The sequence below is a fragment of the Bos indicus genome, chromosome 7 (genome assembly GCF_029378745.1).
Source record: "Bos indicus isolate NIAB-ARS_2022 breed Sahiwal x Tharparkar chromosome 7, NIAB-ARS_B.indTharparkar_mat_pri_1.0, whole genome shotgun sequence".
Taxonomy (NCBI): domain Eukaryota; kingdom Metazoa; phylum Chordata; class Mammalia; order Artiodactyla; family Bovidae; genus Bos; species Bos indicus.
In genome coordinates, this window is record NC_091766.1 from 53,793,012 (window position 1) to 53,820,537 (window position 27,526).

The 27,526-nt window shown below is 40.3% G+C and overlaps 1 protein-coding gene across 4 annotated transcripts in view; it reads left to right on the forward strand.

The window, feature by feature from the left end:
- Positions 1-27,526, forward strand: part of ARHGAP26 (Rho GTPase activating protein 26) — a 473,350-nt gene that overhangs the window by 291,759 nt on the left and 154,065 nt on the right. For all 4 annotated transcript variants that reach the window (XM_019965158.2, XM_070792123.1, XM_019965159.2 and 1 more), the window contains exons 14-17: positions 3,208-3,282; positions 16,791-16,878; positions 18,528-18,586; positions 20,114-20,219. In XM_019965158.2, coding sequence (XP_019820717.1) covers positions 3,208-3,282; positions 16,791-16,878; positions 18,528-18,586; positions 20,114-20,219 — 328 coding nt within the window. The remainder of the gene's footprint in view (positions 1-3,207; positions 3,283-16,790; positions 16,879-18,527; positions 18,587-20,113; positions 20,220-27,526) is intronic.

A 27,526-nucleotide genomic window follows, 5' to 3' on the forward strand; every position in this document is an offset into this window, starting at 1 on the left:
GAGTACGTTGTCTGTTATATTCCCGAGGAAAGCTGAATGTTGTCTTTCCACTGGATTTGATTTGAACCATTGTCAAAGATGGGAATCTTATTGATTTTCCAACCTCTCAACCCTCCAGCCCTTTTGCTGAGGAAGTTCTGTCTTCTAAAACAGGATCCTTGACTCTTACAAGTTTAGAAATACAAGTATTTTATTAAAGGCTATGAAGCATTGAGTAGAGGGGTAGGAAAAAAAAAAAAAAAACAACAACAACTAACTAACCATATAAACTTCTACTCCTGTGCATCTAGTCCAATTCTTTCCAAAGTAATCATTATAATGTGTGCTATTTTTTTTTAAGTTTGCTTATTTCTGCTATACCTTCCTTTAATAAAGAGTTGCAAAGATGTGTAAAACATAGCCAGAGAATATAAAATAGAAGAAGGTGAGATTTCTCTAAATTGATCTTGAGGAAATAAGGTCATGGGCCAGGTTGAGTCATAAAGATGTTTATATAGTAGTGTTAAGGTAAGAAACAAAACAAAAAACAGAAATTGGCCAAATGTCTCAAAAATTGGTTAAACCAAGAATGTGCTACATCCTTGCAGTAAAACACTCTGAATCACTAAAAATGCAGTAGAAATATATTTATTGAAACCTAAGGTTTTTATTAATGTATATTACATGAAAAATGCAAGTTATGAACCAGCAACCAGCCTGTCCACTCTGAACCCATTCTGGGGACGGCAAGGAGAAGAAGGATCATGCCTGCGTGGGCAACTTGTGTTGTGAGTGGCAGTTCTGCTGTCCTTTGCTGTCTTCCTTGGATTTGTCTATTTTCCATAACTGCACTTCTGACACATTTAAAGTGTGTTACTAAGGTAATTTTTCAATAGGTGTTTTGATTTGCTTGTCATTTTAAAGGAATGAGAAATAAGAGGTACAGGGTTCAGTTCAGTTCAGTCGCTCAGTCATGTCTGACTCTTTGTGACCCCATGGACTGCAGCACGCCAGGATTAACAAGGGTAAAAGTATAAAAATGGAGCCAAAAGTGAGCTCCCCTCCCCACCATGATGAAGTTCAAGTTCCTGCAGAGGTGGGCCAGCCTCTTTGTCTCTCAGTTTTCGGCCGCCAAAACTGAGAGCAACATCTCCTAATCATATAAACTCCTTCATAGTCTGTGTGATGACTGCAAACCCACAGCTCAATAGGGTGACTTTTTCTGATGTAAAATCAGAAAATATGTGCAGTGATTAGCAGAGGAAGAAGAGGGTCACCAATTGGTTTGATCTTTTAGCCTCCATCTCCTCATCCCCACCCCCTCTAAAATGAGAATGAATGTGGTATATTTTAACATCTAAAGAAGTTTTAACACAAAGAGGAAACAAGGACAGTGTGCGTTAAATGCCATTTTCGCATAAATGCTTGGGAGCAAGTGGGTTATGTCCCTACTGCGGTGCATGTATGTACACTCCACCACCATTGGTGGTGACCAGAGGTAAGTGAACAGACCTCTCATACATGCTGAGGTTTGCCAATCATCCACTAGGAGCTGGAAGTTTGTGAAGCTCTAGGAAAGCACGGAGATAAAAGGAGTGGAGACACTACAGAAACGATAAGCCCTTCAAGCCACCACATCACTGAATAATGGCTCTGCTACTCAGTAACTTGAGGCCCATCCCTCAGGAGACCCAGGGTCTCCTAGCCCATGATCCATGCAGGATAATGTACATGCTTTTATAATCCATTTGAGCTGTAAAATCTTACCATTCTGGACTACTTCTTTTATTAGTTACATTTCTATAAAGGCCTTGTTAAAAACACTGCAGAGTCAGCCTTTTCCCAAATTTCTTCCAGGAAATTTTGTTTTGGTCCCAAAGTAGTGGCCCTGATGAATACTCTATTCATTCGGTCCTGTATTGTAGACTTACCGAGGTACTGGGGATATAGTGCTGAAGAAGATAGACTCACTGTACTTAAAGTTTACGTGATAATTGTGGGGGGAAAGCAAACAAGAAGTTGAATAATAAAGATGATTTCAGATACTGTTGACTACTATAAAGAAAAGAAAACTGGTTAAGGCAGCGGCGAATAGTATTGGTCGTGGGATGTTTTTGATCAAAGAAATTGCATGTAAGCTGAGACCTTAGTGGTGAAAAGATCTGGGAGAAGAATGCTCCAGGTAGAGGGAATCCTGTGCAGAGGTTGTGGTTTGGGGGCATGAGCTTTGCATGTTGGAGTTACAGGAAGGCACACATGGCTGGAGGAGCATAAAGGTGTTTGATAAAGCAGTCAGAGGCGGGCTGTGCTCAACTGCGTAGGGCCTTACAGGCCATGGTCAATTTTGATTGTGATCCAAATGCAGTGGGAAGTCATTGGAAGATTTTAAGAAAAGAGATGATTTGAACTGACTGACACTTTGGAAAGCTCCTTTTGGGTACTAAGTGGAGGATGGCCATCAGGGGAATAAGCAGCAGCAGCAGACCAGTTGAGAAATGTCAGATATAATGGGCTTGGGACCAGCAGGAAAAAAGTCATTTCACCATGTCATTCCACTTGGTCTGGATGTAAAGGATGCAGTGGTGATCTAATCCTTGCAGTTAAATGAACAAAGTACTGAGGCTGGGTAATTTTGGTTCTTTGTTTGGGTGTTTGAAGGTGAACCCCTTCTAGTCTATTTGCATGTTTCCTTGGGTTCAATAAAGGTGGTCAACTTTTTTCTTTATAAAGAAATTTGCACCACAGATGAATGACTTGTCTAATTTCTCAGCCTTAGCTGATAACATTGTTTAAAATATAAAATGCCCCAACACCTCAGTGTTTGTATTCTGTATGCAAAAATAGATTATAAAGTGTTTACCCTTGTCTGTAGTGTGAACTTATTTTATCGTTTCATTTTTGTCTTTTTAAATGAAAAAACTGGTTAAATATGACATATGGAGGCGTGTATATTTCACATCTTTCAAAACTCTTCAGATGCTACCTTGGTTTTGTGCCCCTGTAATGACTGAACTAACACGAGGGCTGAAGTGTGCAGCACACCCATGAAATCCTAGACAGCTGTACCAAATCCCACTCCTTCGCTAAGAGCAGAGCTGAGTGACAGGGAATTTTAATTAGAGAAGCTTTTAGAAGTCCTGAGAAAATGAAAAAAGTGCATTTGGCTGGGTTGGCCTGACTGGTGTTCTGACGTGCCTCTAATTAAATCTTCACTGTTTCTCTTCTCAGGGATCAATGAGCAAGGGCTCTACCGAATTGTGGGGGTCAATTCCAGAGTGCAGAAGCTGCTGAGCGTCTTGATGGGTGAGTGCAGGGGCTCTGCCAGGCAGTTCCCAAGGGTTGAAGGGGGAGCCTCCTGAGAAGGAATTCCCAGATATCAACTGCCCTACTCACCAGCGGTCATGGCCGCAGGCATTACTGGAGGAGATACTGAGTGGAACTAGACAAACGAAAAATGGCAGGTTCACAGTGGCACACCCTCTCTGTCTGTAGAGTTGGTTGCCACCAGTCCAAGTGGCGCTCCACTGCGCATGCGACTGCCGCACCCTACTCTGTCTTTAATAGCTCATGACACTCCCTTTGTCCTCTTTGAAGACCAGCATTTCATGGGGCACACCCATTTTCCCCAAGAAAGCTCATCCTTCTAGCCTGCAGAGAACTTCAGATCTCATGTTCCCAGTGACTGAGAAGGTGTCATCCTGTGACTTCCAGATAAATGTATAGAAGCAAAGAAGTCTGATCCTCTTTGCTTCTAGACTTCCACCTAGTCTCTGTCATTTGAGCAGCAGAACCTCCTTTGCAGCTGCCTGGTATAAATATAAAACCACTATCTCTAAATGTGCAGCATTTGAATCAAAAAGCCCTGAGCCAATGAGCCAAATTTGCCTAGGCTGCAGATTTCCTGTATTTTTAGATATGAATGCAGGCAGCCTCGGTGAGTCACATGGCTCTAAATGGCAAACGGATCAGATTTCACAGATTGGTGGCTCTTACACCTCCCCATGGAAGTCCAGCCATGCACTGTTAGAGATAGACTTGCTCAGGGTCCACGCTCAGTGTTTTGGGCTGGGACACTTCTCTTTGTTAGTACTTGTTATTTCATTTTGCCATCCCAGTTTCTGAAAATAATTTTTATGTGTAAAGAAAACTCTTCTTTCATATTTATCAGGAAAATTCTCTTTTCTTCTCACCTCTTTTAAGCAAAACTCTAATGTATGATAGCTGCTGTGAGATCTTTTGTTGGAAACTATGATTGTTTGTGAGGTACTCTTGCACTGAGAATCTAATTTTTGGTTCAGATTTGAGATATAGCTAGTGTTTTTGTGTTTTTTTTTTTTTTAAACTAGACTTTTTATTTTGAGATAATTGTAGATTCACGTGCAGTTACAAGACATAAAATAGAGCGATCCTGGGTACTTTAACCCACTTTAATAGTAGATTATAATACAGTATCACAGCCAAGATATTGATGTGATCAAGATACAGAACAGGTCAGTCACCACAAGCATCCATTTTATGGCTGCCCTCATCTGCCTCACCTCCCACCTCACCCCCATCCTTAACTCCTGGCAGCCACTAATCTGTTCTCTGTTTCTGTGATTGTTGTCATTTGTTGTCATTTTGAAGAAGGTGTTAGTCACTCAGTCGTATCCAACTCTTTGCATTCCCATGGACCATAGCCTGCCAGGCTCCTCTGTCCATGGGATTCTCCAGGCAAGAATACTGGAGTGGGTAGCCATTCCCTTCTCCAGGGGATCTTCCAGACCCAGGCCTCCTGCATTGCCGGAAGATTCTTTACTGTCTGAGCCACCAGGGAGGCCCAAAAAATAAGAATGAAGGTGTCATTTCAAGGATTTTATTTAAATGGAATCATATACTGTTTGACCTTTGGGATTGGGTTTTTTCCAGTCAGCAAAATTCCTTTGAGATTTGTTCAAGTTGTCTTGTGTATGAAGAGTTCTTTTCTTTTGCTGAGTAATATTCCATGGTGTAGATGCACCTGAGTTTGTTAGCCAGTCATCCGATGAAGGATGACTGGATTGTTTCTACTCTGGGGGCGAACAAAACAGCTGTAAACACTGTACAGGTTTTTGTACAGTGTATAAAATGGCAAAGTAATGAAGATTAACTTGTTTCTGTAGGATAAATGCCCAAGAGTGCAGTTGCTGGATTGTACAGTAATACGGTTGATTTTTGAAAAGTTCTAATGTAAGAAAGAATGAAGAGTCTAACAGGTATCTATCCTTAGTCTTTCATTTCCAGTCAGAGCTGCATACATTTGTGGAGTGTCTGCTCTCTGAAGGAGATGGTCAGGTGCTAGAGGTGAAACTTTGTAGAGTCATTCCTTGTTCACAGAGTATCCAGTTAGGGGGCAGTTATGCTTGCTTATGAAAGTTGTTATGTAAGATATGGTGCTGGTGCCCAGTGGGAGCTGGGTCTGAAGGTCTGAGTAGTGGAGGGGGAACAGAAGTATAACTCAGATTCAGGAAATGTTACGAACCAAGAGTATTCATTTCATTATTATTATTTTAATATCTGAAAATACTTAAGACTGGAATAGGAGAATTAAAGCTGGAAATCTGAGATAGCCCCTTTGATTGAGGAACTCGAATATTGTTCTGAGTTCAGGGGCTTTTTTTTCTCTGTAGGAAGTAAGATGCTATTAAATTTTCAAAGTAGTGGAGTTGTTTGTGTGAGTACTCTTTTTACACAAAAGTGTCAAGAAGACAGTTCAGAATAGGCATTTATTTGCTCACATTACTGGTGAGTTCAAGATGGCAGAAGCATGGCATGGTCTGGTGGCTCAACATTTGTTGCAGCCTTTCCCATTTCTTTTTTCTGGTGTCTGATTATCTGTGAGCCCTTGTCTTCCTATATTCTCTGCTGTATTCTCTGCAGGAAGGTTCATAGATAAACCAGCCTCAGTGGTCCTTGGAACTTGCATCAGTGAGTGGAGAGTGTCTTTCTTGATCTTCTTGACAGAAGGTCCCAAGGATGGACTTTGATCCATATGGGGCCATCTGTGTGATTCATTTCACAGTCTTCAGGCCAGTTGCATGACCTACAGCAGATAGATCCCAATGGCCTGGATCCTTTGCGTGTCTCTGATCCCACACCACCTCTGGGAGGTTGGTGGGTGTGCAGGGGTGGGGTGGGAAGGGGGTTGGTCCATAGACTCTTGGGGACTGAGCAGGATTATTAATAGAATGATGGGAGAGTGCCTACTGGAATAATACATCTGGGTGATTTTTTTAAAAAGTATATGGTCAACATAGATGTAACTTGATCAGATGCTAGGTTTAGGCAAATAATGCTGGCAGCAATGTGGAGCATGCATGTGATCTTGGAAACACATGGAGGAATAAGACAGTTGGGATAGATTAGGCAGAGCATGCACGATCAACTGCTGAACCAGAGAGCTGCTCTGAGGTCAGGAAGAAAGCACAGCCTCAAAAGGACTGGAGAAAGAGAATCAACAGGACCTTGTAACCAACTAAATACACGGGAGTCAAAGGGGCAGAGAGATTTCAGAGGCAGCAGATGATTGTGTAAGATGACACTAATGAAAAGAAATACGACATTTTAGACGGGGTTGCTAATTTAAAAGAGAACCAACCATCTTAGCTCACGTGTGCTAAGCAAAGAGTGGTATGAAAAGATCTTGTTTTTATCACTTCACTTAGTGACCTTTGAACAAGATATTTGTCCTGCTCGCTTTGTCAGTTTTCCTAGGGACAGACAAAATAATCATGAACATCTGAGAAATGTCATGAGAAACTAATAACCAACAGCTGAAAGTCACAAGGCCAGCTGTCTTTGCCAGGAGGACATTACAGATAGACTGGATTCCAGACTGAGGTTCAACCAGAGCTGAGAGGTGACCACAGTACAAGATCTAATCAAAAGTGTTGAGAAAGATATCTGGGATTCTCACTGTCAATTAAGTTGAACAGTTTGGCTCTTGGAACTGAGGGATCACCCATTAGGCCAGAGAAATTCCAGACCTGAAGGCAGGGCCGTGTCTGTCTTCATCAGCTCTTCATACTTGTACTAGACTGGGTTAGCCAAGAGTGTAAAAAAATATAATTCATACTCCAAAACCTCTCCCTGACATGGCTGGGCTGAGTATGAACCATTCAGTCACTATTCCTTCATTCTGTATTCACTGGATGCTGTATTATGTACCAGGTACTAAGATTTGGATTATTGGTCAGAGTCTCTCAAAGTGGAAGAGTGCATTTTTATTATTGAAAATGAGAGTTAGAATTAAGCAAAACCAGAAGCTTCCTTTGATTGCTTCAAGTTGGGGGATGTTAGGTAGGAGGAGGAATAGAAGAGCCAGACTTTGAAAACACTGTATTTTGCAGAATCACGTTTCTTAAGAATGCCTGCCAGAATTTCTCATAGCATATGCTTTGTGGCCTTCTGCTAGTGTCATCCCAAGAGCTGCCCTTGATCCATGTCTTTGAAGAGCGTCAAGAGGAAGAAGATTTACAGCTGCTTAGAAATAGAGTGGTTTCCATGTGTGTACTGTTGGGTTTTTTTCTCCCCCTGAATGTTAAGTGAAGGTAAATCTTTCTAAAGTTAGACTCAGCATTTAAAAAATATAGATAGCTCTGTCTATGCATGTTCAGTATATGTCTGTCTCTTCATGTACAGATTTTAAATACTTTTTTCTGATTAAAAGTCATAGTAGCAAAGAAGAAATAAAAGTCTTTCAGACTATAATCTTTATTGACTATTTTATCATATTACTGTCACCTTTTAAATGTAGTGTTCCATCATATAACAAAAAATGCTAAGAAATCACATGGTGCATATATGTTGTTTTTTAGCAATCTTCTTTCACATAACAGTATAATGTCTGTTTTCTGTTACATTCTTCTAAAGTATAGTGGGGTTTTTTTGGTCACGTATTGTATAGATGTACTATAATATTTTAATTAGCCTCCTCTTCTCAGATCTGTAGGTTACTTTCAGTTCTTCATGATTCTAGAAAGTGCTCAGGTGATCATCCCCACAGAAGCAGGATAGCATAGGTTATGAGCATGCCTTTTGGAGTTGAGCAAGTTATAATTAAACTGCTTGTCCATTTGACTTTGCACAAATTATTTAAGCCCATCTAGTCTTCTGTCTCATTATCTGTAATAATAGCCTCTGCCTCTGTAATAAAGAGAGGATTAAATAAAAGATGCCTGTGGGTTGCTGAGTCCAAAGTCTCTACATGTTAGTCAATAAATGCTAGCTGTTGTTATTTTAAATTTTATATACATATTTAATTATTTCCTTAGAGTTTAAGATGTTGAATTTCTGGGTCAAGGTATGTACATGTTTTTAAGGCCTTTAATTGATATTCCCAAACTTGCTGTCAGAGTATCCTTTACTACACACCATTCTCTGTTACTTTTTTGCATATAAATTATAAGTATTTAAAAAAATATTCTGGGTGAGATTGGCCTTTTTTTTCTAGGTTTCTTGCTGATATTTATTCTTTTATGAATTGCCTATTTGTGTTGTCAGCCAGTTTTCTATGGATGTATTCATCTTTTAATTTTAAGACATTCTTATATATGGAAGCTATATTACCAATATTTTCTTTCAGATTATAATTTATTTTGAACTTTATATGGGTACTTTTGTTTTTGTTTTGTCTTATGAATATTTATAATATTTTTATGAAGTCCTAGTCTTTTTCATAGATGGATCGTGCCTAAAAGACCTTCCCCATTCTAGGACTGCAAAAATTTTGTTTTCCTTAAAATCCATGTGAAATATATCCATGAAGAATGAAAACTAACCCTCCTTTTCCTCAAATACTTACGCAATTGACAAGTAACCATATGTCAATGAGGAGGAAAATTTTCCCTTTCTGTTATTTTATTTTTTAAACATGTTTTTTTTGATGTGAACCTTGTTTGAAGTCTTTATTATATTTGTTATAATATTGCTTCTGTTTGATATGTGTTTTGTTTTTTTTGGCTGAGAGGCATGTGGGATCTTAGGCCCCTGACCAGGAATCAGACCCACACACCCTTAATCACTTAAGTCTTAACCACTGGACTGCCAAGGAAGTCCCTCCATTGCTTTAAATATCACCATTTAGTCCTTCTCTTATACATACTGGGGTCCAGTGAAGGAGTTTTCACACATGGTTTTCTAAAGAAAAGCAAATTCTCTAAGAAAAGCAAATTCTCTTTCTGTTTGTTAATATTAAGAATTCTTCAATTCTTAATATTTTAAAAACATAAATTATCTTCATTTTTCATCTTTCTAATGTTGCTTTCTGTCTTGATTCTTTGCATCATAAGCAAACATTCTAAAATTTGCACCCCATATCCATGCCATTTGTTTTAATTTCTTTGGGGCTGTTTTTTTTTTTTTTTGCTATTTATAATGCATGTTTTAATTTGTTAATTGAATTATCAGTGTTTTTACTGACTTATTTTAGCTCTTTTCATTTCTACCTTTCTGCCTTCTACATTTCACCTTTATTATTTCAATGTGTCTTTTTTTTGCTTTGATGTCTTATTTCACAGCATCCATATTTTTCTGAATTTTATTTATAATGTAGAACAGATGCTTTCTGAAATGTTTTTGAGTGCTTTGGTTTCTGTGTTTTATGTGAACAAGTATTTTATCAGCTTTTTAATCTTCTTTTTAAATCCACCTGAACACAGAGTGGTTATAAACCTTTGCAGTTGAATTCATTGTGAGTAGACTCTCCTTATTCTGCTGCTGTTTTCATGATTCCTATTAGAACCATCCTGTCACATGAAATTAGAGCACTATTATACATGATTCCATCCACGTTTCTGGTACTCTGAAATTTTTCATTTAGTGTGGACCTACCTGTACTCATGAAAAGGTTTCTCCTGGTTCTGGTTGGTCGTGGTTGTGAGTGAAGTGGAGTTACTTCCTGGTTAATCTGAAGTATGCTGTGGTTATTCATTTGTCATTCTCATATTTGTTCTAGAACTTTCCCCTCCTGAATTCACTTCCTTTTGTATAAGCAGACACACCTCCACTTCTGTCACAGTCTCATCTCACTGCCTGGATTGCAGTCTCGACACTGAGCTGTGCTGTGGTGGGATGGGTGCAGCGCAGCGTGGCCCCCCTCCCTGGGGTAGTGTGGGCTGTACCTCAGAGCGGGCAGAAAGCAGTCACCCATCACATAGTTCCCCAAGGTGGGTCTTCCTCTGGGCTTCTCCTGAACTCTGCCTGGTGGATGATCCTCTAGGGACAAGTAGAATGTTGATTGTGAGCCTTATTTTCTGTGCTGTTGAAACTTTCTGTCCCTGTGTGTGTGTGTATGTGTGTGTGTGTGTGTGTGTGTGTGTGTGTGTGTGTGTGTGTCTTTATAGTTTCTCACAGTGATGTTGAGGGAATGCAAGTTTAGTGTTGCTCTTTTTTTTCTTCTTATCCTGTAACTTTATCCTGTTTTGTCTTTTGGGTTTTGTGTTTTTTTTAACTAATATTTAAGGTTAGTGCTACAGAGAACACATGGAAGGTTTGAATTGCTATGCTTTAAAGCACCAGGTCACAGTAGCGTGCCTCACTCTCTGAACTCTGATCCAACCATGAACCATCCTTCTGACTCCTCTGGGGCCTTTTTTCTGTGCCTTTCCTTTCTCACACCCTTCACAGAGTATCATAAATAAAAGCAAGCAAAGCTTCTTTCTGAAGAAATGCTGAAGTAATAGATATGCTTATGACAACTTCTAAGATGTAAAGGCTTGCAGAAACGGCCCCAAATCTTTGAAGACTAGCAGAGAAGAAGCCCTGACATTGTGCACTTCCAATTTTACTTAACAGTAAAGGAGAGCAGACAAATGCTGACCAGAACTGGGAGCTAGTATACTGATTGGATGGAGGATTGACCCATCTGAGAGCTAGTAAGGGCACTATTCACCACAGTCCCAAGTTCCTAGAGAACGGAGGCCACAGATGGACACTCCCCTTCTTCTCTGCTCCACCCACCGTCACCTTTGCTTACAGGGATGCTTCAGGCAGGTTCTTCTAAGACAGAGACATGAGACAGCAACAGCATTTGGGTCTTAGAACAGATGTGGCTATAGATATTCTGGATTCTTAAGCACTAGATATGGAAAATGATTAAAGTTTTTAAGAGGTACAGCTTTTATAATCAGAAAATAATTTGATAAACAGATTTGCTTATCAAGTTGCTAAGCATCGAATCTAGTCTTGAAAGAATTGCCTATAGGATAAACAGAAAAAAATCTTAATTCTTTAGACTTAAAGGATAGTATTCTTAGCGAAGATAGTATATGTACATAAATATCTTTCTCAAAGATGTAATGGAGAATGAATATTGTGAAAGACTCAAGATTTTAGAAAAAGACAAAAAACAAAATACAACTAATGTTTATATGCAGGAAATTCAAGACTGTATGGTAAGGAATGACATATAGATCAGTGGAACAGGCAAGAGAATCCAGAAATAGGGTCCACATATATATGGTCATTTAATTTGGATAAAGATGTCAAAGTAGTTTAGTGGGGGAAACGACAATCCTTTCAACGAATGGTACTAACGTAATTGGACATCTATATGAGGAAAAAGAAATTCAACCCTTATCTTAAAGTATGTACAGAAATTGACTCAAAATAGGCAAATGATCCTAAACCTAAGAGATAAAACTGTTAAACTTCAAGATTTAGGAGAGAATCTATCTTTGCTATCTTGTTTTAGAAAAGATTTCTTGGCTAGAACACAAAAAGCGGGAACCATGAAAGAAAAATCTGATTAACTGAACCTTATCCTTTTTTAAAAAAATCTGCTCTTTAAAATATATTAGGAAAAAGAAAAGACGAGTTACAAATCAAGGGAAAATATTTGTAAAATATATATCTTAATAATGATTTATAGCCTGAATGTATTAAAAATAACTTGCAATTCAGTTTTTAAAATGGACACAAGATTTAAACAAATAGTTCACCAGAGAAAATATATAGATGACCAAAAAGCACATAAAAAGATGACCAACATCATTAGTCATTAAGGAAAATCAAATTTTAAAAATGAGTTATTTCTACATACCTAATAGAGCTAAAATTTAAAAATTAAACACATGGTTGTATCATGGGTTGACAAATATATGCAGCAACTAGAGTTCTCCTGTTAGCTCCTGCAAATGCAAAGTAGCCCAGCTGTTTTGGAAACCATTTGATAGGTTTGATAAAGTTGAACATATTTACCATATGACCTACTCCTACATATTTTTACCCAGTTCTACCCCTGAGTATTTACTCAGGAGACAAAAAAGTAGTTCATAAGACCCATTGCAAGTATTTATAGCAGCTTTATTCATAACAGTCAAAAATTGAAAACAGCACAAATTCCTTCAACTAGGCAGTGGATATGCCCATAAAATTGAAAACTACTCAGTAATAAAAGGATTGAACTACTTGTATATGCAGGAACATGGTGAATTTCATGAGTATTATGCCATGGAAAGGGGTTGCCAGGGGCTGGAGATGGAGGGAGGGGAGTGACTGTGGAGAAAGAGGCACAAGAGAGTTTGGAGAGGGTGTGAGGAAAATGACTTATATCTTGATTGTGGCAGTGGTTACATGAATATATATATTTGTCAAAAATCATGGAACTGTATACTTTAAAAAGGTGAGTTATACTTCAGTAAATTTGACTTTAAAACACACATGCAAGAGAGGATTCTCAATTTTCCTGCTCAGACAGAAATGCAAATTAAAGTAGATGACCTGTTTTTCTTTAACCTATCAGAGTGACTAAGATCAAATTGTTTGATTCTTCATTGTTGTCAAGGAATTGAGGGAGTCACACTCATTCTTAAATGTAATGGTATAACCTCTGAGAGGTAGTTGAACAGTATCTTTCAAAATTAAAAATGCACTTTCTTTTTGACTCAGAAATTCCACTTAGAGGAATTTTTTCTGTAGGTAAGATAATCTACAAGGGAACAGTGGTTTATATCATTGTTTACCATAGCAAAATCTAGGGAACAACCTGAATCTCTTTGAATGGGGGCGTTAAGTATGGTACAGTGAAGTACTGTGAGTTAGATACATTTGTCTACTAATAGCAAACTATTTCTTAAGATATTATGAAATGAAAATAGCAGTGCACAGAATGGCGTCTAGAGGGTGCTTCCATTTGTGGTTTTAGAAAGCTGTACATAGTCACTTAACTGCTTGTTCATGTACACACTGCTAGAGATCACATACACATGCACAAAGCTGGTATTTTGTTTTTAATTAATTAATTAATTTATTTTAATTGGGAGATAATTTCTTTATAATATTGTGCTGTTTTTTTGCCATACATCGACATGAATCACCCACGGGTGCACATGTGTCCCCCCAACCTGAACCCCCCTCCCACCTCCCTCCCCATCCCATCCCTCTGTGTTGTCCCAGAGCACTGACTTTGAGTGCCCTGCTACATGCATTGAACTTACACTGGTCATCTGTTTTACATATGGTAATATACATGTTTCAGTGCTATTCTCTCAAATCATCCCACCTTCGCCTTCTCCCACATAGTCCAAAAGTCTGTTCTTTACATTTGTGTCTCTTTTGCTGCCTTGATTGTAGGATCGTCATTACCCTGTCTAAATTCCATATACATGCGTTAATATACTGTATTGGCAGAGAAGGCAATGGCACCCCACTCCAGTACTCTTGCTTGGAAAATCTATGGACAGAGGAGCCTGGTGGGCTGCAGTCCATGGGGTCGCTAAGAGTCGGACACGACTGAGCGACTTCACTTTCATGCATTGGAGCGACTTCACTCTCTCTTTCATGCATTGGAGAAGGAAATGGCAACCCACTCCAGTATTCTTGCCTGGAGAATCCCAGGGACAGCGGAGCCTGGTGGGCTGCCGTCTATGGGGTTGCACAGAGTTGAACACGACTGAAGCGACTTAGCATTAGCCTTAGCATACTGTGTTGGTGACAAAACTGGTATTGAGTCACCTCTAGCAGGGGAAGTTTTGCTTTTGAGGTATATGTATTTGTTTTGTGTGTGTGTTTTTTTTTTTTTTTTTACCCCATGCGTGTATTACCTTCACAGTTAAAGAGAAAATATTTTAATATGCATACATTATAATGTAGCGTTAGGAGATTAGTCATGTATTGGTGACTTTCCTAATCCCTTCACCCAGAAGATCCCTAGTAACTTTGTCAACAGCACAACAGTGGATCACTGGATCTTCTGTGATCCAGTATGACATTTCTAAGACCATTCCCCCCTTGTAACCATCACTTCCAACCCATATCTCCTACTTTTCTGAATTCATGCAGGGAGTAGGTTGAAGAGGAAATGCCTCTACCTATGTGATACCTTTCTGTACATTGGACTGCTCCTCTAGTTTAGGTCAGTGTTACTAAGTCCACAATCAGCAAGTGACCTGGTGGAAAGAAATGTGCTGAGTTATGAAGGAAATTGCCAATTATGTCTCTGTATCATATGCAGGTGCTGCCAGAAAGCTTCTGTAAGTGAGGGGCGCTTTGGTAGGGAGGGGTATCAGTTCTTTCTGAAAATGGGGTAGTTTGGGAGGCTGTATTCAATTTAGTTTGGACATTAAATGAATTAAAATGAACGTACTCAAGTTATGAACTTTGCCTCATCAGTGCTATAAAAAGCCCTTTAGCCTGGCTGTAATTTGACTCTCCTCTCTGTAATGTTACACAATATTCCTATGGTTACAGAGCCCGAATAAGTGGAAGCTAATCATTAGTTTGCTAAATGTGGTTCATGGAACAGTTCACAACTCCCAGACCTGCCAACTGCTGCTTATTTAGTGTCATGTTCACTGTTCTTGGGTAGAAGTTGGTTTGTTCCTCAGAAAAATGTACAGTAACGTTTGTCTTGCCTCCAAGAACCATGCACTGTGGCAGCTTTCCATGTGTCTTGGGGATGGGGAGGGAGGAAGGTCATGGTAAGCAAAGTTGTTTGGTACCTACACTTCCACAGGAAGAAACTAACCGTTAAGGGAGTGTAAGATGGCAAAGCCAGAAAAGAATTAATGTTATGCCATTCGGAGCCAAACATTTACTGAACCAGGGCCCTGTCAGAACACACTGAGAGCAGTAGATACCAACTGGATTTGTGCCCTTACTTGGGGATTAGGGCCTAAATCCTTAAGCCACTCATGATTTTTGACCTCTTCTTACTAGGATGAAAGTAAATGGAAAATGTGTCATGCCCACCTGTGGACTCATTTCCAGCTGCAAGGCTGTGGGTCCTGCAGGAGGATCCTCTTTTCTTCTGAGACTGTCCAGAAAGAGAGAGTCTGGTTGCTGTCTCCATTTACCTGCTACAGCATTTAGACCTCTTTGGATTGTAAAGAACAGAGAACCTGACCTTAACTGGCTTAAGCAAAAAGGGACTTTTTTGGCTCATTTGATTAAAAAGGCATGGTGATCTACAGGGGCTCAAACCATGTCATCCAGACTCTCAGCCTTTCCCCGTGGCTTTGTCTGTCAGACTGTACTCTCAGGCTCCACGTGGTGGCATTCAGAGCAGCAGTATCATCCCCCAGGTGCACAGCGAGTGCCTTTTCTTCTTTCCTAGAGAAGTCCTGGACTTCATGCTGACTGGCCTGGCTTAGGTCTTGGACCATCCCTGAACCAGTCCCCGGGTTCAGAGACATCTCATCCTCTCCCCACCCCCCAACCTGGAAGACTGGGGCCTCACCTGAGCATGGGGAGTAGGTGTAAGAAAAGGGTAGCAGCCCAGCTAAAAATGAACTGAACTGCTGTGCAGAAAGAAATGGCAATGGGAGCTGGGAAGCAAATTGCTAGAAGTTGGATTGTCCATTCAATGCACTGAGAGACTGTGCTTCTGACTTCTTGCCAGCGAGAATCCAGGTTTCTGCTGGTTTATGAAACAGTTCATGTTTCCCAGCCTCTGCCTCTCTTGCCTGCCTGTGTGTTGCTCAGAAAGACTACAAGAATTATCTCTTCTTTTACAGTATACATTTATCTGAAATACACAGATTTGTTTGGAAGTATACACAGAAGAAACGAAGAAATGATCAGGAGTTGATATAATTATGGTGTTTTGTTTTGTTTTTTTCCCCACATCTTGGTTTAGGGCAATTTAAAATATATAAGTAATGGAATCAAGTCATAGTTTAAAAAAAAAACACACAATTCTGCCACTCTCCAACCACGCTTTTCTTTTTACAATATTTCCTTTCAGCTTTCATTCATTTGAGTTTCTCACAAAACTTTAAATCTTTTTTTTTTTTTTTTGCTTGACTTTGCATGATAATTCAGGCATTTTCCATTTTGCAATGTAGTTATCATTTTCATGTAAATGTAGCATGCTATTCCATCAGGAATAGACCACGATTAATTTAATCATTCTATCATTGACTGTTTAGGTTGTTCTTTTAAAATGTATTCTGGTGTTATCAAGAGTAGCGTAGGTTGGACATTTTGAGTGTATGTAACTTTCTCATGTCTTATCTTATTTCCTGAGGATGGGTTGTGAGAAGTGGGATTACTGTTTCAAAGTGTATAAACATTTTTAGGACTTGATATATATTGCCAAATTTCTTCTCACATCTCTTGCACTAATTCATCTGCGTCCAGCAGTTTCTGAGAGGATCAGTTTCACTGCATTTTTGCCAACAGTAGATATTTGGATTTTTAAACAGTTTTATAATTCCGTCAGGAAAAACTAGCTGTCATTTTTGTTTTTACTTTGGATTTCCTTGTTTAGTAGGGAGGTTGAATGCTTTTATGTATGGTTGTCTTTTAGCTATATTTTCTGCTCTGTTTTACCCATTGTCTTGTCTTCTCTTTAGACCCCAAAACAGCTTCTGAAACAGAAATGGATATCTGTGCCGAGTGGGAGATAAAGACCATCACTAGCGCTTTGAAGACCTACCTAAGGTAGGGACTTTCCATTTGCAGGGCATGGTGCCAGCTTGTTATCATGCAATCAAGAAGAAAGCAGTTTTATTTTCAGCCTCCAGAGGACTGTTGGGTGGGAGTTTGAGATGTGGAAACAGCTTATGTGTGGGTGCAATTAGCTCAGCTGGTCAAACCAATTATAAATCATCCAGAGTTGATGGATTGCCATTGTGCAACGGTGCCATGAGTGATTTAGGAAGCTTTGCTCTTTTTGAGAAGCTACTCTGATGATCAGCCTTTAACAGAGCCTCAAATATGGTATTTCCTGTAATGCTTGGGTAATCAGCTAAGAAAACAAGGAATCACGTATCCCATTGTGTTGAGAATGCGTGATTACATACCCTGTGTATTCTGAGAGTTCTACACCTTGCATGGATACAGTGTATTGCTAATGTTGCTCCTTAAAAATGAGAACTTTAATGGTACTCCTTTTTAACTCCTTCTGCTTAGATTGGAAAATATGACTTCATTGACAAGAAGACTGCTTTTCTTGTAATAATACATGTGTTACTCCTGCTGCCTCCTACCCTTCCCTTGGTTATTAAGGGAGTGGGTGATTGACTAGCTGCTCACATCTCAGTTTCCAAGTAGACTGAAAGGCATGCTAGATGTGAAGCATAGGGATGCTATAGTTCTCCACTGTGGTCCCTCTTGAACAGGAAAGTGGGGGGTCTAGTCATAAAGAAAGAGGAGAACTATAATGGTGAATTACATAAGCATTTGTACAAGTTTGTTAAGATTTACTTGGCTCGAAAGCCACAGAAAAGGAATTGGTGATGCCAGTTTTACTGGCTGTTGGGGAATTGCTGGGAGGCTCTTGGTATCAAGAATAAGATGTCATGTAAGTGATGACTAAGAGTTGAATCAGGGGATCCAATGAAAATAAAATGAAATCTGAACCAAGGACCATAGATAATCTGTTGAGAAGCTTATTGTTTGGACTATCAGTAAAAATACTCAAGTTTACAGTTAAACATATTCCAAATATTACCATAATAGATTACATAAAGCCTAGATGCTAGAGGTTATCTGTGCACTTATCTGTGCATCTTGATATTGATTAGCTAATAGTATGTATAAAATATATATATTTTTTATGATAGCAGGTAAAATTTGATTATGTCATGCCTAATACTAAGGGTTCTAACCCTTTGGCATACTGGAGCAATACTCCATAGTGAATTTGCTATAAAAACCCCTACAAAAGTCTCTCATAGTGTTTCCAGATGAAGTGATTAATAACAAGCTGCCAGGAAGACAAGAGTTTAAGAGCTGATGATTGCAAATGTTGGGTTAGTTGCCTGTATTTCAGGCACATCTTAAAATGCTCTTGTTGTGGGTGAGTCATTGACTGAAAAGGAAATCTCTCAGTTTGTGCTAGACTTCTGCATTAGCACTTTTCTGGTTTGTGACTGTGAAACGTAAGTTTTGTCTGTTCCCTTAAAAAAGGAGAAAGAATGAACATTTCAGGTGAAATCTCAGGACCCTCTCAAAGGGGAAACTAAGTTGAACTAAACTGAGTTGCTTTTGTTTGCCCATGATCTTTGTCTTTGAGAAATGTAACACAGTGGGTAGTGGGAATAGGATTGCTTTTGTTAAACTGACTAGTGTATATCCTTTTATTCCAGAATGCTTCCAGGACCACTCATGATGTACCAGTTTCAAAGAAGTTTCATTAAAGCAGCAAGTAAGTTTTCTATTTGCCACAATTTTAAGGGAAAGGGGATAAATTTGTCTATTTCAAAGAAAAGTATCCCCAAATAAGTATTACCTAACCCCTTGTATTCTGTGTGTAAACTACCCACATTCACACTCATAAGATTGTCACAGAATGAAAGCAAAACCCAGTCGGGTTTTGCTAAGGACCTTGTGAGCGTACTGAGTTTACAGTAGAGGGGAAAAGCTTCAGAAGGGAGTAGTTGGGGGGTAGTGGTACAGGGAAGGGGTGAGGTGAAAAAAGCAAATTGGACTTTGTAGTTTTGATTATTGGAGTTCGAACTCCTGGGGCCTTTGCCGGCCCTGGAGGTAACATTTTTCGGAACGACTCAGACTTTGCCCATTACCTAAATTGAGCACGGGATGTTTCCCTGAATCCGACACCGTTTATATAACTTCTCAGTCCTCTTTTCCATCATGGCTGGCATTTACAGCTTCTGGTCAGTCTTCAGCTATATCATGCAAGCCTGGGCGTTATATTACTCGTATTAAAATACATAGGGATTAGGTGCAAGCTACCCTAAGCATACTGGAATCTTTCTATGTGGGGCAGGGCTCCTGTAAGGGGAAGTAAGATTCTCTATCAGATTTAAATCTGGCACAAATCCCCACCGTGCTGTTATGTCCATAGTATGTACTTTTCCTTGCTTCCTTTAAGCCATCTGAGTTTGTTTACACTGGTAGCTGCTACTGGCCTCTTTAAAGAATACCTTGTGTCCTGGTGGCCTTATCCATGCAGAGTGGCCCCCATAAAACAGGAGAAAGACCTGGGAGAAGGCTGAAAGTAAAGATGGTGTTTATGTGATTTCTTTCTCAGAGAAATTTCAAACTCATAGCAACCATTCTTTAATTAAAACTCACCTCAGAGCTATAAATAGGTGTGGTGAGTGCCATCAATCTGTTTCCCAGAGACATGAAGCCACGTACCCAAGTGCAACCATTAGAATGTGACAGATCACGATTTAGGTTACAGGTTGGCAGAAACATTTCCTTATTTTATCTGCCATTCCTTTCTTCTCCATGGCTGGTTGTTTCATGTGACTTGGAAATAACTGGACATTTCCTTTGATGTCTTTGATGCAGTCTTGAGATGTTATTTTGATATTTGAGACCCTTGCAGTGTTGTTCAGGTACAATTTGTTCATCACTTAATGAGTGTATAAAGTTCCTTCCTTCCTTGAAACAAAGTTGCCACTCTAGGGAGCCAGCCACTCTCAAATTTATTCCCACTCCTGAGTGAGGAGGTTCCATTTCCTTATGTCATCGTCTTGGCTTGATTTTTTGGACAGTCTTATTTTTTCATGAACTTTGTCATGGAAAGCATTATTAAAAGCACTTCTAGATCCAGTCAGTCTAGTCATGAGTACACAGAACAGGGTCTTATCTGTGAGAAATCTTCTCTCTCTTGTGCCCCACTTTTATTTTCCACTGATTTTTGACTTGCAAACTGATTTAGCTGTAACTCTGATCCAGTGTTACCTCCCTCCTTCCTTTGCAGAGCTGGAGAACCAGGAGTCTCGGGTCTCTGAAATCCACAGCCTTGTTCATCGGCTCCCAGAGAAAAACCGGCAGATGCTACAGCTGCTAATGAACCACTTGGCAAAGTAGGTTTATGACTGATTGCCCGTCTTTCTTCAGCCCTGGAAAGTTCTTATCTTAGCACAGAAACTGATTTTGGTTCTGCTTATGTTTCCCTTTCTCACTGTTGCATCAGGGATGCTGAAGGCATAGGAAAGAAATCTGTGAAATGTTAACTCCAGTGGGTCACAGCAGCACAACCCGGGGGTGCTTTGCAGGGTAGGCTGAGGAGGCTCCCATATGGCCAGGCCTTGTGATGATCGAAGTCAAGAAGTGTGTCGTCCATGTTACCAGATCACAAAGCAGAGTTTTCAGCAGTTACATGTTCTTGTGATGATTGAGGGCAAACAGGAATATGTTACCATATTTCCAAGAGACCTTGGATTTGAAATAAAGAGGCCTGAATTCCAAAGTTCATTCTGTTCTTAACAAGCCACTTAACTAGCCCTGGACAAGCCACTGACCTCTCAATTCCGTAGTTTCCTCATCTGTCAAATATGGGTAGTAGTCTCCCTCTTCTCTATAATGTCATTGAATTTAAAAGTTACGTATGTTAAAACCCTTGAAGTAGTATAAAAAATAGAGGAATTGGCAAATGCCCATTTGCCTTCTGAGGAAGTCAGTGGGGACTTGATGTTCCTGCTAGGAATACTTATAGTCTTGGGACCGTTGGAAATTCTTGTGTGTTTACTGTTGCTTGACCTGTTTGGGATTGGCCTTGCTGATACCCCTTGTTGTATCAGCCACTGCATATGTGTATGTTCCAACCTTCTCTTGACTTTGATGGATGTTCTTGACTGGAGACTACAGTCTAAGAAAAGACAGACTGTAACAGTTAACCTGAATTGGTAAATTCGACATTCTGTGGAACTGATACATTGTAAATCCAGCCCTTATGCATGCATTGTTCTGCCATTAAGTCATGTCTTTTGGGTAAATACTTTGCTGAGGGAGATTATGATGGCTTGTTTTCATATTTCTACTAGTGAAAGTGGAAACTGAAAATCACCCAGTCACGTCCAACTCTTTGCAACCCCATGGACTGTATAGTCCATGGAGTTCTCCAGGCCACATACTGGAGTGGGTAGCCGTTCCCTTCTTCAGGGGATCTTCCCAACCCAGGGATTGGACCCAGGACATTCTCACTGCAGATGGATTCTTTTCCAGCTGAGCCACCAGGAAAACCTAAGAATACTGGAGTGGGTAGCCTATCCCTTCTCCAGCTGATCTTCCTGACCCAGTAATTAAACTGGGGTCTCCTGCATTGCAGGTGGATTCTTTACTAGCTGAGCTACCAGGAAGCTCTATATTTCTACTGAGCACTTGACTTTGGAGAGAGAGTATAGATGTTACCATAAAATTTATTCAGATGTTAATGATGAATAAACAAGAGTGGTTTGCATGCTGCTGAGAAGCAGTCAGGCAGAGTCAAGGGTTGCTATATTCTATTTTGAGCCACATTTTTTTTCTTGCCATACCACGTCAAACTTGTATGTTCAAAAACAATTAAGCATAACCGAGAATAGGGGAATGCCCCCCCAACCCCGATGTCAAAGAATCCTGATGAAGTGTGTTGAAAATAATGAGAACTGGGCTTTAAAAAGTAATTCCAGATTCTCTGAGATGACGTGTGGTGCCTGTTCCACATAACCCAGTCAGGCATTTGCGAAACGGAAAAGCTAGTTTAGATGTTAGTTATACACTTGAATGGACTGCACCAGAACAGAGAAAGTTCTAGGTACAACCTCTGGCCAAGTATGTGTGGTGTTGCTCATTCGTGACTGCTTTATGGCCACTGGGTATTAGAAGGCCTCCATACCTGCTGGGAGCAGCTGGAGAAAGGATAGGAAGCAGCTGAAAGAAGTTAGGCATTTCAAGCTGTGCAGTTGTGATGAGAATTTAATTGGACTGAGAGAGACCAAGAGTCAGTGGTGATCTAGCAGAGCCAGAACTGAATCTTCCCATTTTTAAAATGCCCTGAGGATCGTTAGAGATCCTCAAAGAAAAATAAATAGAAATTAAAAAAATCCAAAACCCTCAAGGTGGGTATTGAATCCTTGAGGTTATTCATCTCTGGTGGATGCTTCACTTTGTCCCTCTGGTTCCACCCTCTTCTCTTCCCACCCCATGAAGTTCAGTCTTTGTTCCTAAGCCAAGGAGAAGTACAGCTGGAATGTGTATGTTAAAGTTGTAACCTTGACTTTCTGCCTTCTAACAAATTTAAACCAATTTTGTTGCTGGAGTTATTTATTTTATAGCATTTCTGGAGCATTTTGTATTATCTTTGATACTTAACAACGATGTTTTTTTGGTCCTGTGAGGTTCTGTGGCAGTTCTTTGTCATATAATCATTAAGAAATCTACATATAGACCTGCCCTCATGGTTGTAAGTGGGAGTTGGTTAGAGCTGGTGGTAGGACACACAGACTCCTGTTCTCAGTGTGCTGTGTTCTTGGTCTCTGGCGGCTCTAGATTTAAAATCTCTTGTGGAGATGAGTAGGTGGTGTTACTCATCTGCCTGCCAATGCAGGGGACATAAGAGACGTGGGTTCGATCCCTAGGCTGGGAAGATACTCTGGGGAAGGGCATGGCAGCCCACTCTGGTGTTCTTACCTGGAGATTCCCATGGACAGAGAAGCGTAGTGGGCTATAGTCCATAGGTCGCAAAATGTTGGACACGACTGAAGCGACTTAGCCTGCATGCATGCTGAATCCAGTAAGGAGTATTTATTTAGGTTTGAAGAAAGTCTTTTGGCACCCAGAGGAGGTCTAAGATTCCACATAAACTCTCTATTCTCACTTACGACACTGTCCTATTTTAAAATATAACAAGAAGGGAAAGTTAACTAGGGACAAGAGGTTTGTCTGTTTCATTCCTATTTTCTCAGGTTCAAACTTATCCGAGGATATGCCTGAGCTATTGTTCCTCTGGTCCACTTACTTCACAGTCAGCTTCCTTTCTAAGTTTTAGTTTCAGGGTTGGTTCTGCTGGAAGACCTGGCGTTTACTTCTCTCATTGCCTACTCTTTTGCCCTGTATGTCCCAGGCGTCTGGTTCAAAGGGAAGATATTTTGTGTACTTTTTAAAGCACTCTTGAAACACTTTTTAAAATTGATTTCCTTTAGCTGTGGAGGAAGAGTTAAGACATTTTGTATTTAATCCCAACTAGAAATGCATTCCAGGGGAAAAAGTCTTAGAAGGAAGAAAAGAAAACTCCAAACCTCATGCAAATGATTACCAGGGTTCATCCAATCACAGATCTCTTGGGTCAGTTTCAGACCTCAGAGGGAACCTAAAAATTATAGGCAGCTCTGCACATATTTTTGTTGTTCCAGCTTAAATCTACTGTAAAAATTAGATGTTTTCTATTTGGAACATGGACTCAAGCCTACAGTCTGGAGTCATGTGCTTCAAAGCACAGTTACACTCACCTGGGGAGCTTGTTTACATGGACAGTGCTGGGCCCCACCCTTAGTCTTTTAAATTGGACTCTGCCTGGGAATCTGCATTTCTGATTTACTTCCCGGTAAACCAGATGCAATCTTTTGAGAATCACTGGGCTCGAGAATGGCCATATGAAGGGGTTTTCTAGGAGGGATAAATGATTTTGGGAGGAATGGATTGGAATTTAGGAGGCTATTAGAAATAAGGAAGAAGAAACTCAGAGCAACAAGTTCAAAAAGTAGATTTTACTTGTGTAATGTAATTACTAAAAAAAAAAAAATCAGTTTTGATTTCCCGTGTCTCTACAATTCTCCTTTCACTAAATTGAGTGTTCAGCAAATGATTTTGTTCTAAAATCACCCACAAAGAATTTTTAATAATAAAGAAAATTGCCCCCAACTGGCTGTGGAACCTTGTGGAAATTTTTTAACCTCTTTAAGCCTGGTTTCCTGACTTCCCCTTCCAATCATGTGAGTCTCTGTTTTCATCAGGTAGGAAGGGGGCAAAAAAAAAAAAGAAAAAAGAAAAAAATCCCCAGTCTTATAAATGTAGAAGGAAATAAGAGTGGATGAATAATAAAGACTAATTTCATGGTCGTTCCCTGATGTTTACATATTATTATGATTCCAAGTATGTTGTCTATCCCCACACATAGCATTCACAGTGGCTCACTGGAACTTTATTACAGTGTTTATGCTGCATGGGAGGATTCCAAAGCGCTCTCCTTACATCTGGAGTGGCTCTTAACAATACCTTTTCACAGCTGGTTTTCCCAAAACACTCTCTGAGACATAAATCTTAGTCTCTTTTCTGTTTTGAAGCAACTATTCCTTCGTTCCTAGGGTGTTTTCAGGGAGCCCTTTTCTTGCTTCTCCAAAGAAGTACTGTATCATTTGAGATGCTTTGGGCCACAAGAAACAGAAAATCCAGTTTACAGTGGCTTATACAATACAAGGGAATCTATTGTCTCATTACACAAAATAAGTCCAGAGGGTTGGTTAATTTCTTGGCTCATGAAGTACTTGCATTATTTCCGTGGCCCTGCTCACAGCCAACTTCACTGTGTTGGCTAGCCCCTCTCGAGATCATTAAGATGTTACATTGCATTTCTGCATATGAGTATGAGTGGTTGTCCAGAGGCAGAAGGGCTTTGCAGTTGACCTCTGAACAACATGGGTTTCAACTGTGTGGGTTCGTTTATATATGAATTTTTTTTTTTTTTTTTACTAAATATGCACTATTTATATGCATAGTGCAGTATGGTTGAATGCATGGAATATTGTGGTGCAGATGCTTGGCATACAAGTGAGACTTCGTCAAAATATGTAGACTCCATTGCCACAAGTTATCAAGGGTTGCCCATCTAGTGTGAGTACCTCCAGGCATCCCTGCAAGTTATGAAGGATTTTTTTACATTTCCTTAATCTACATGCAGAGTGAGTTGGGTTCCTGTAAAGATGCCTGTGGTTATAAAGAAAATCATTGCTAGGCCTTAGCACCAAGGAGGTTGGACCCTGGTAGTTCACTATCATTTCTGAAGTTCTCAAGGTTAAAATGTAAAGAAGTGGATACTTGACATTAGCATATATCTTACAGATACTCTGCTATTCCTTCTTCTTTCACCCCAAATCTAGAAGATTTAGTTTCTTGAAGAGTTGTTGAACACATGAGCAGTGCTTCCTATTCCCTTGCCATCAAGGCTAGTCCAAACAAAATAGGTGTGGAATTTTATAAAGCACATTTAAAAGAAAACAGTACTTTTGAGATGATGGCTTTCTAAGATGAAAAGCTCCTGTGAGCTTCTCTGGCAGCCTTTCCTCAGCCATACACCCTGGCTTCAGAACCTTCTTCTCTCTAGTAACCACTAGACACCCACTGCTGCCGGCACAGAATTGCTTGGCTGCTGGGCCACGGGTGGTGTGGCCTGAGAACCCCACAGAGCCACGTTGGCCACATTCTCCAGGCCTATTTGGCTTCTGCTTCACTGACTGCTATCCCGAACGGATCGTTCCAGTGATTTTAACCCCTCACTATCTTGTGAATCCATCCAGTTTCCTCCATGTCCATTACTGCCAGCCTAGGTCAAGCTGTCGTCATCTCTTCCCTAGACTGCTTCCCAGCTTGCTCTGGCTGGTGGAGCTCTGGCTCCCTGCCAGGCCACAGAATGCATGCTCTGTGGCTGGGGAAACTTGGAACACTGCAGATCCTAACATGTGATTCCCCTGCTTAAAAAAGACTTCAAAGGCAGCTTTCCCCCTGCTCTTAAGACAGAACTCTGGATATGGCCTCCCAAGGCCTTGTCTGGACTGGGACTTTCAGACTTTGCAGCCTCCTCTTCATCGCTTGTGATCACATTGCATCTCTACTGCCCGGCGCACAGTGAACATGCCTGAGTATTTGTTGGGTAGAAGCATGAAGCACCTATTACCCATCTCAACCTTTTCCTTCCCTGCCCTGTGTTAGGAAAGGTCCCTCCCCAGCTTCTGCCAGCCAGAGTCTCCCTTTTTCTTTAGCCTCAGCTCCCATGCTGCTGCCTATAAGAATTGTTTCTGCCTCAAGTACCCTTGTGCTGTCCTGAACTCCCATAGCCTCTGCTTATTCCTCTTTTAATGTGTATCACATTCACCCTGGGGGACAGTTTACAGGGTGTGCAGCTTCTCACTCCTACTGGGTCATAAGCTGTCAGGGGACAGGAAGTCTGTCTTCCTTTATCTTTGTGTCTTACCTAGAAGTTGCAAACAAGGGCCTCCAGCCAGAGCAGCCCACACATGTGCTCTATTTGGTATTGTTGTCCCACGCATTGCTGTTTTTAAAATTTGGACAGGTTTCCAGCATTTTTAACAGGGGTCATTTTACTTGGAAAACTTCAATCTTCTTGTGAGCAATTGGCTGGAACTGAGTGAGAGCTACACCCTATCCCCCTGGGCATGCCTTCTTCAGTTTGCCTAGTTCAAAGACTGAAGGCAAAAGGAGAAGCTGGTGGCAGAGGCTGAGATGGTTAAATAGCATCCCTGACCCAACGGACGTGAATTTGAATAAACTCTGGGAGATAGTGGAGGACAGAGGAGCCTGGCATGCTACAGTTCCGGCTGTGTCCAACTCTTCGATTGCAAAGAGTTCCAACTTTGCAATCAAAGAGTTGGACAGAACTTAGCAACCGAATAACAACAACAATAGTCCCTATTGTGCCTGGCCTATTTCTTTCCTGCCCCTACCTGCCTGACCCTGGGTAGACACTTGGATGTTCAGCCCTTGGCCTGACTGTCTGCTCATCCCAAAAGAAGACCTTGATATTTGGTGATCCCATAATGAACAAGCAGAAATGGGCTGGGAAAATTGTTTCCCTGACCAGCTCTGTTTTAATCCTGAAAGATTTATTGTTTTTGATAGATTGGAGGTCCCTGGAAGAAGTAAGAGATACTGCTTCCAGGCCTGTTTATGTGTATGGGGCAGGGAAGAGAGTGCATTTTTTTAAGACTAAGAATGGAATTCTCAAAGGACCTTCTCTAGCTATTTTTAGTGGAGCCAAAGGAAAATCTATTTAAAGGGCTACTACAAAGAGGACAAGCACATATTTTGAAGCAAACAGGCGTTAGCACTTTAGCACTTTAAATTAATGGAAATGCAGGTGACATCAGAACTCAAGCCTTACTCAGCCTACTTGCCAGACCGTCACTTACTTTCAATCCAGGAATTTCTCTCTTTTGTGACCTTCCAGCCTTCAGGGTTGGAGAAGGAAAGATACAAGTTCAAATTTTTGCTGTAAAAAAAATATATCAACAAAATTTCTGAATTCAAGGAACTGAATCTTTCACATCATAAGAAATACCCATTCTGAAAGGGGAAATGCTTGGCTTCAAGCTGTTAATGCTCAGTAGTCTTAGAGCTT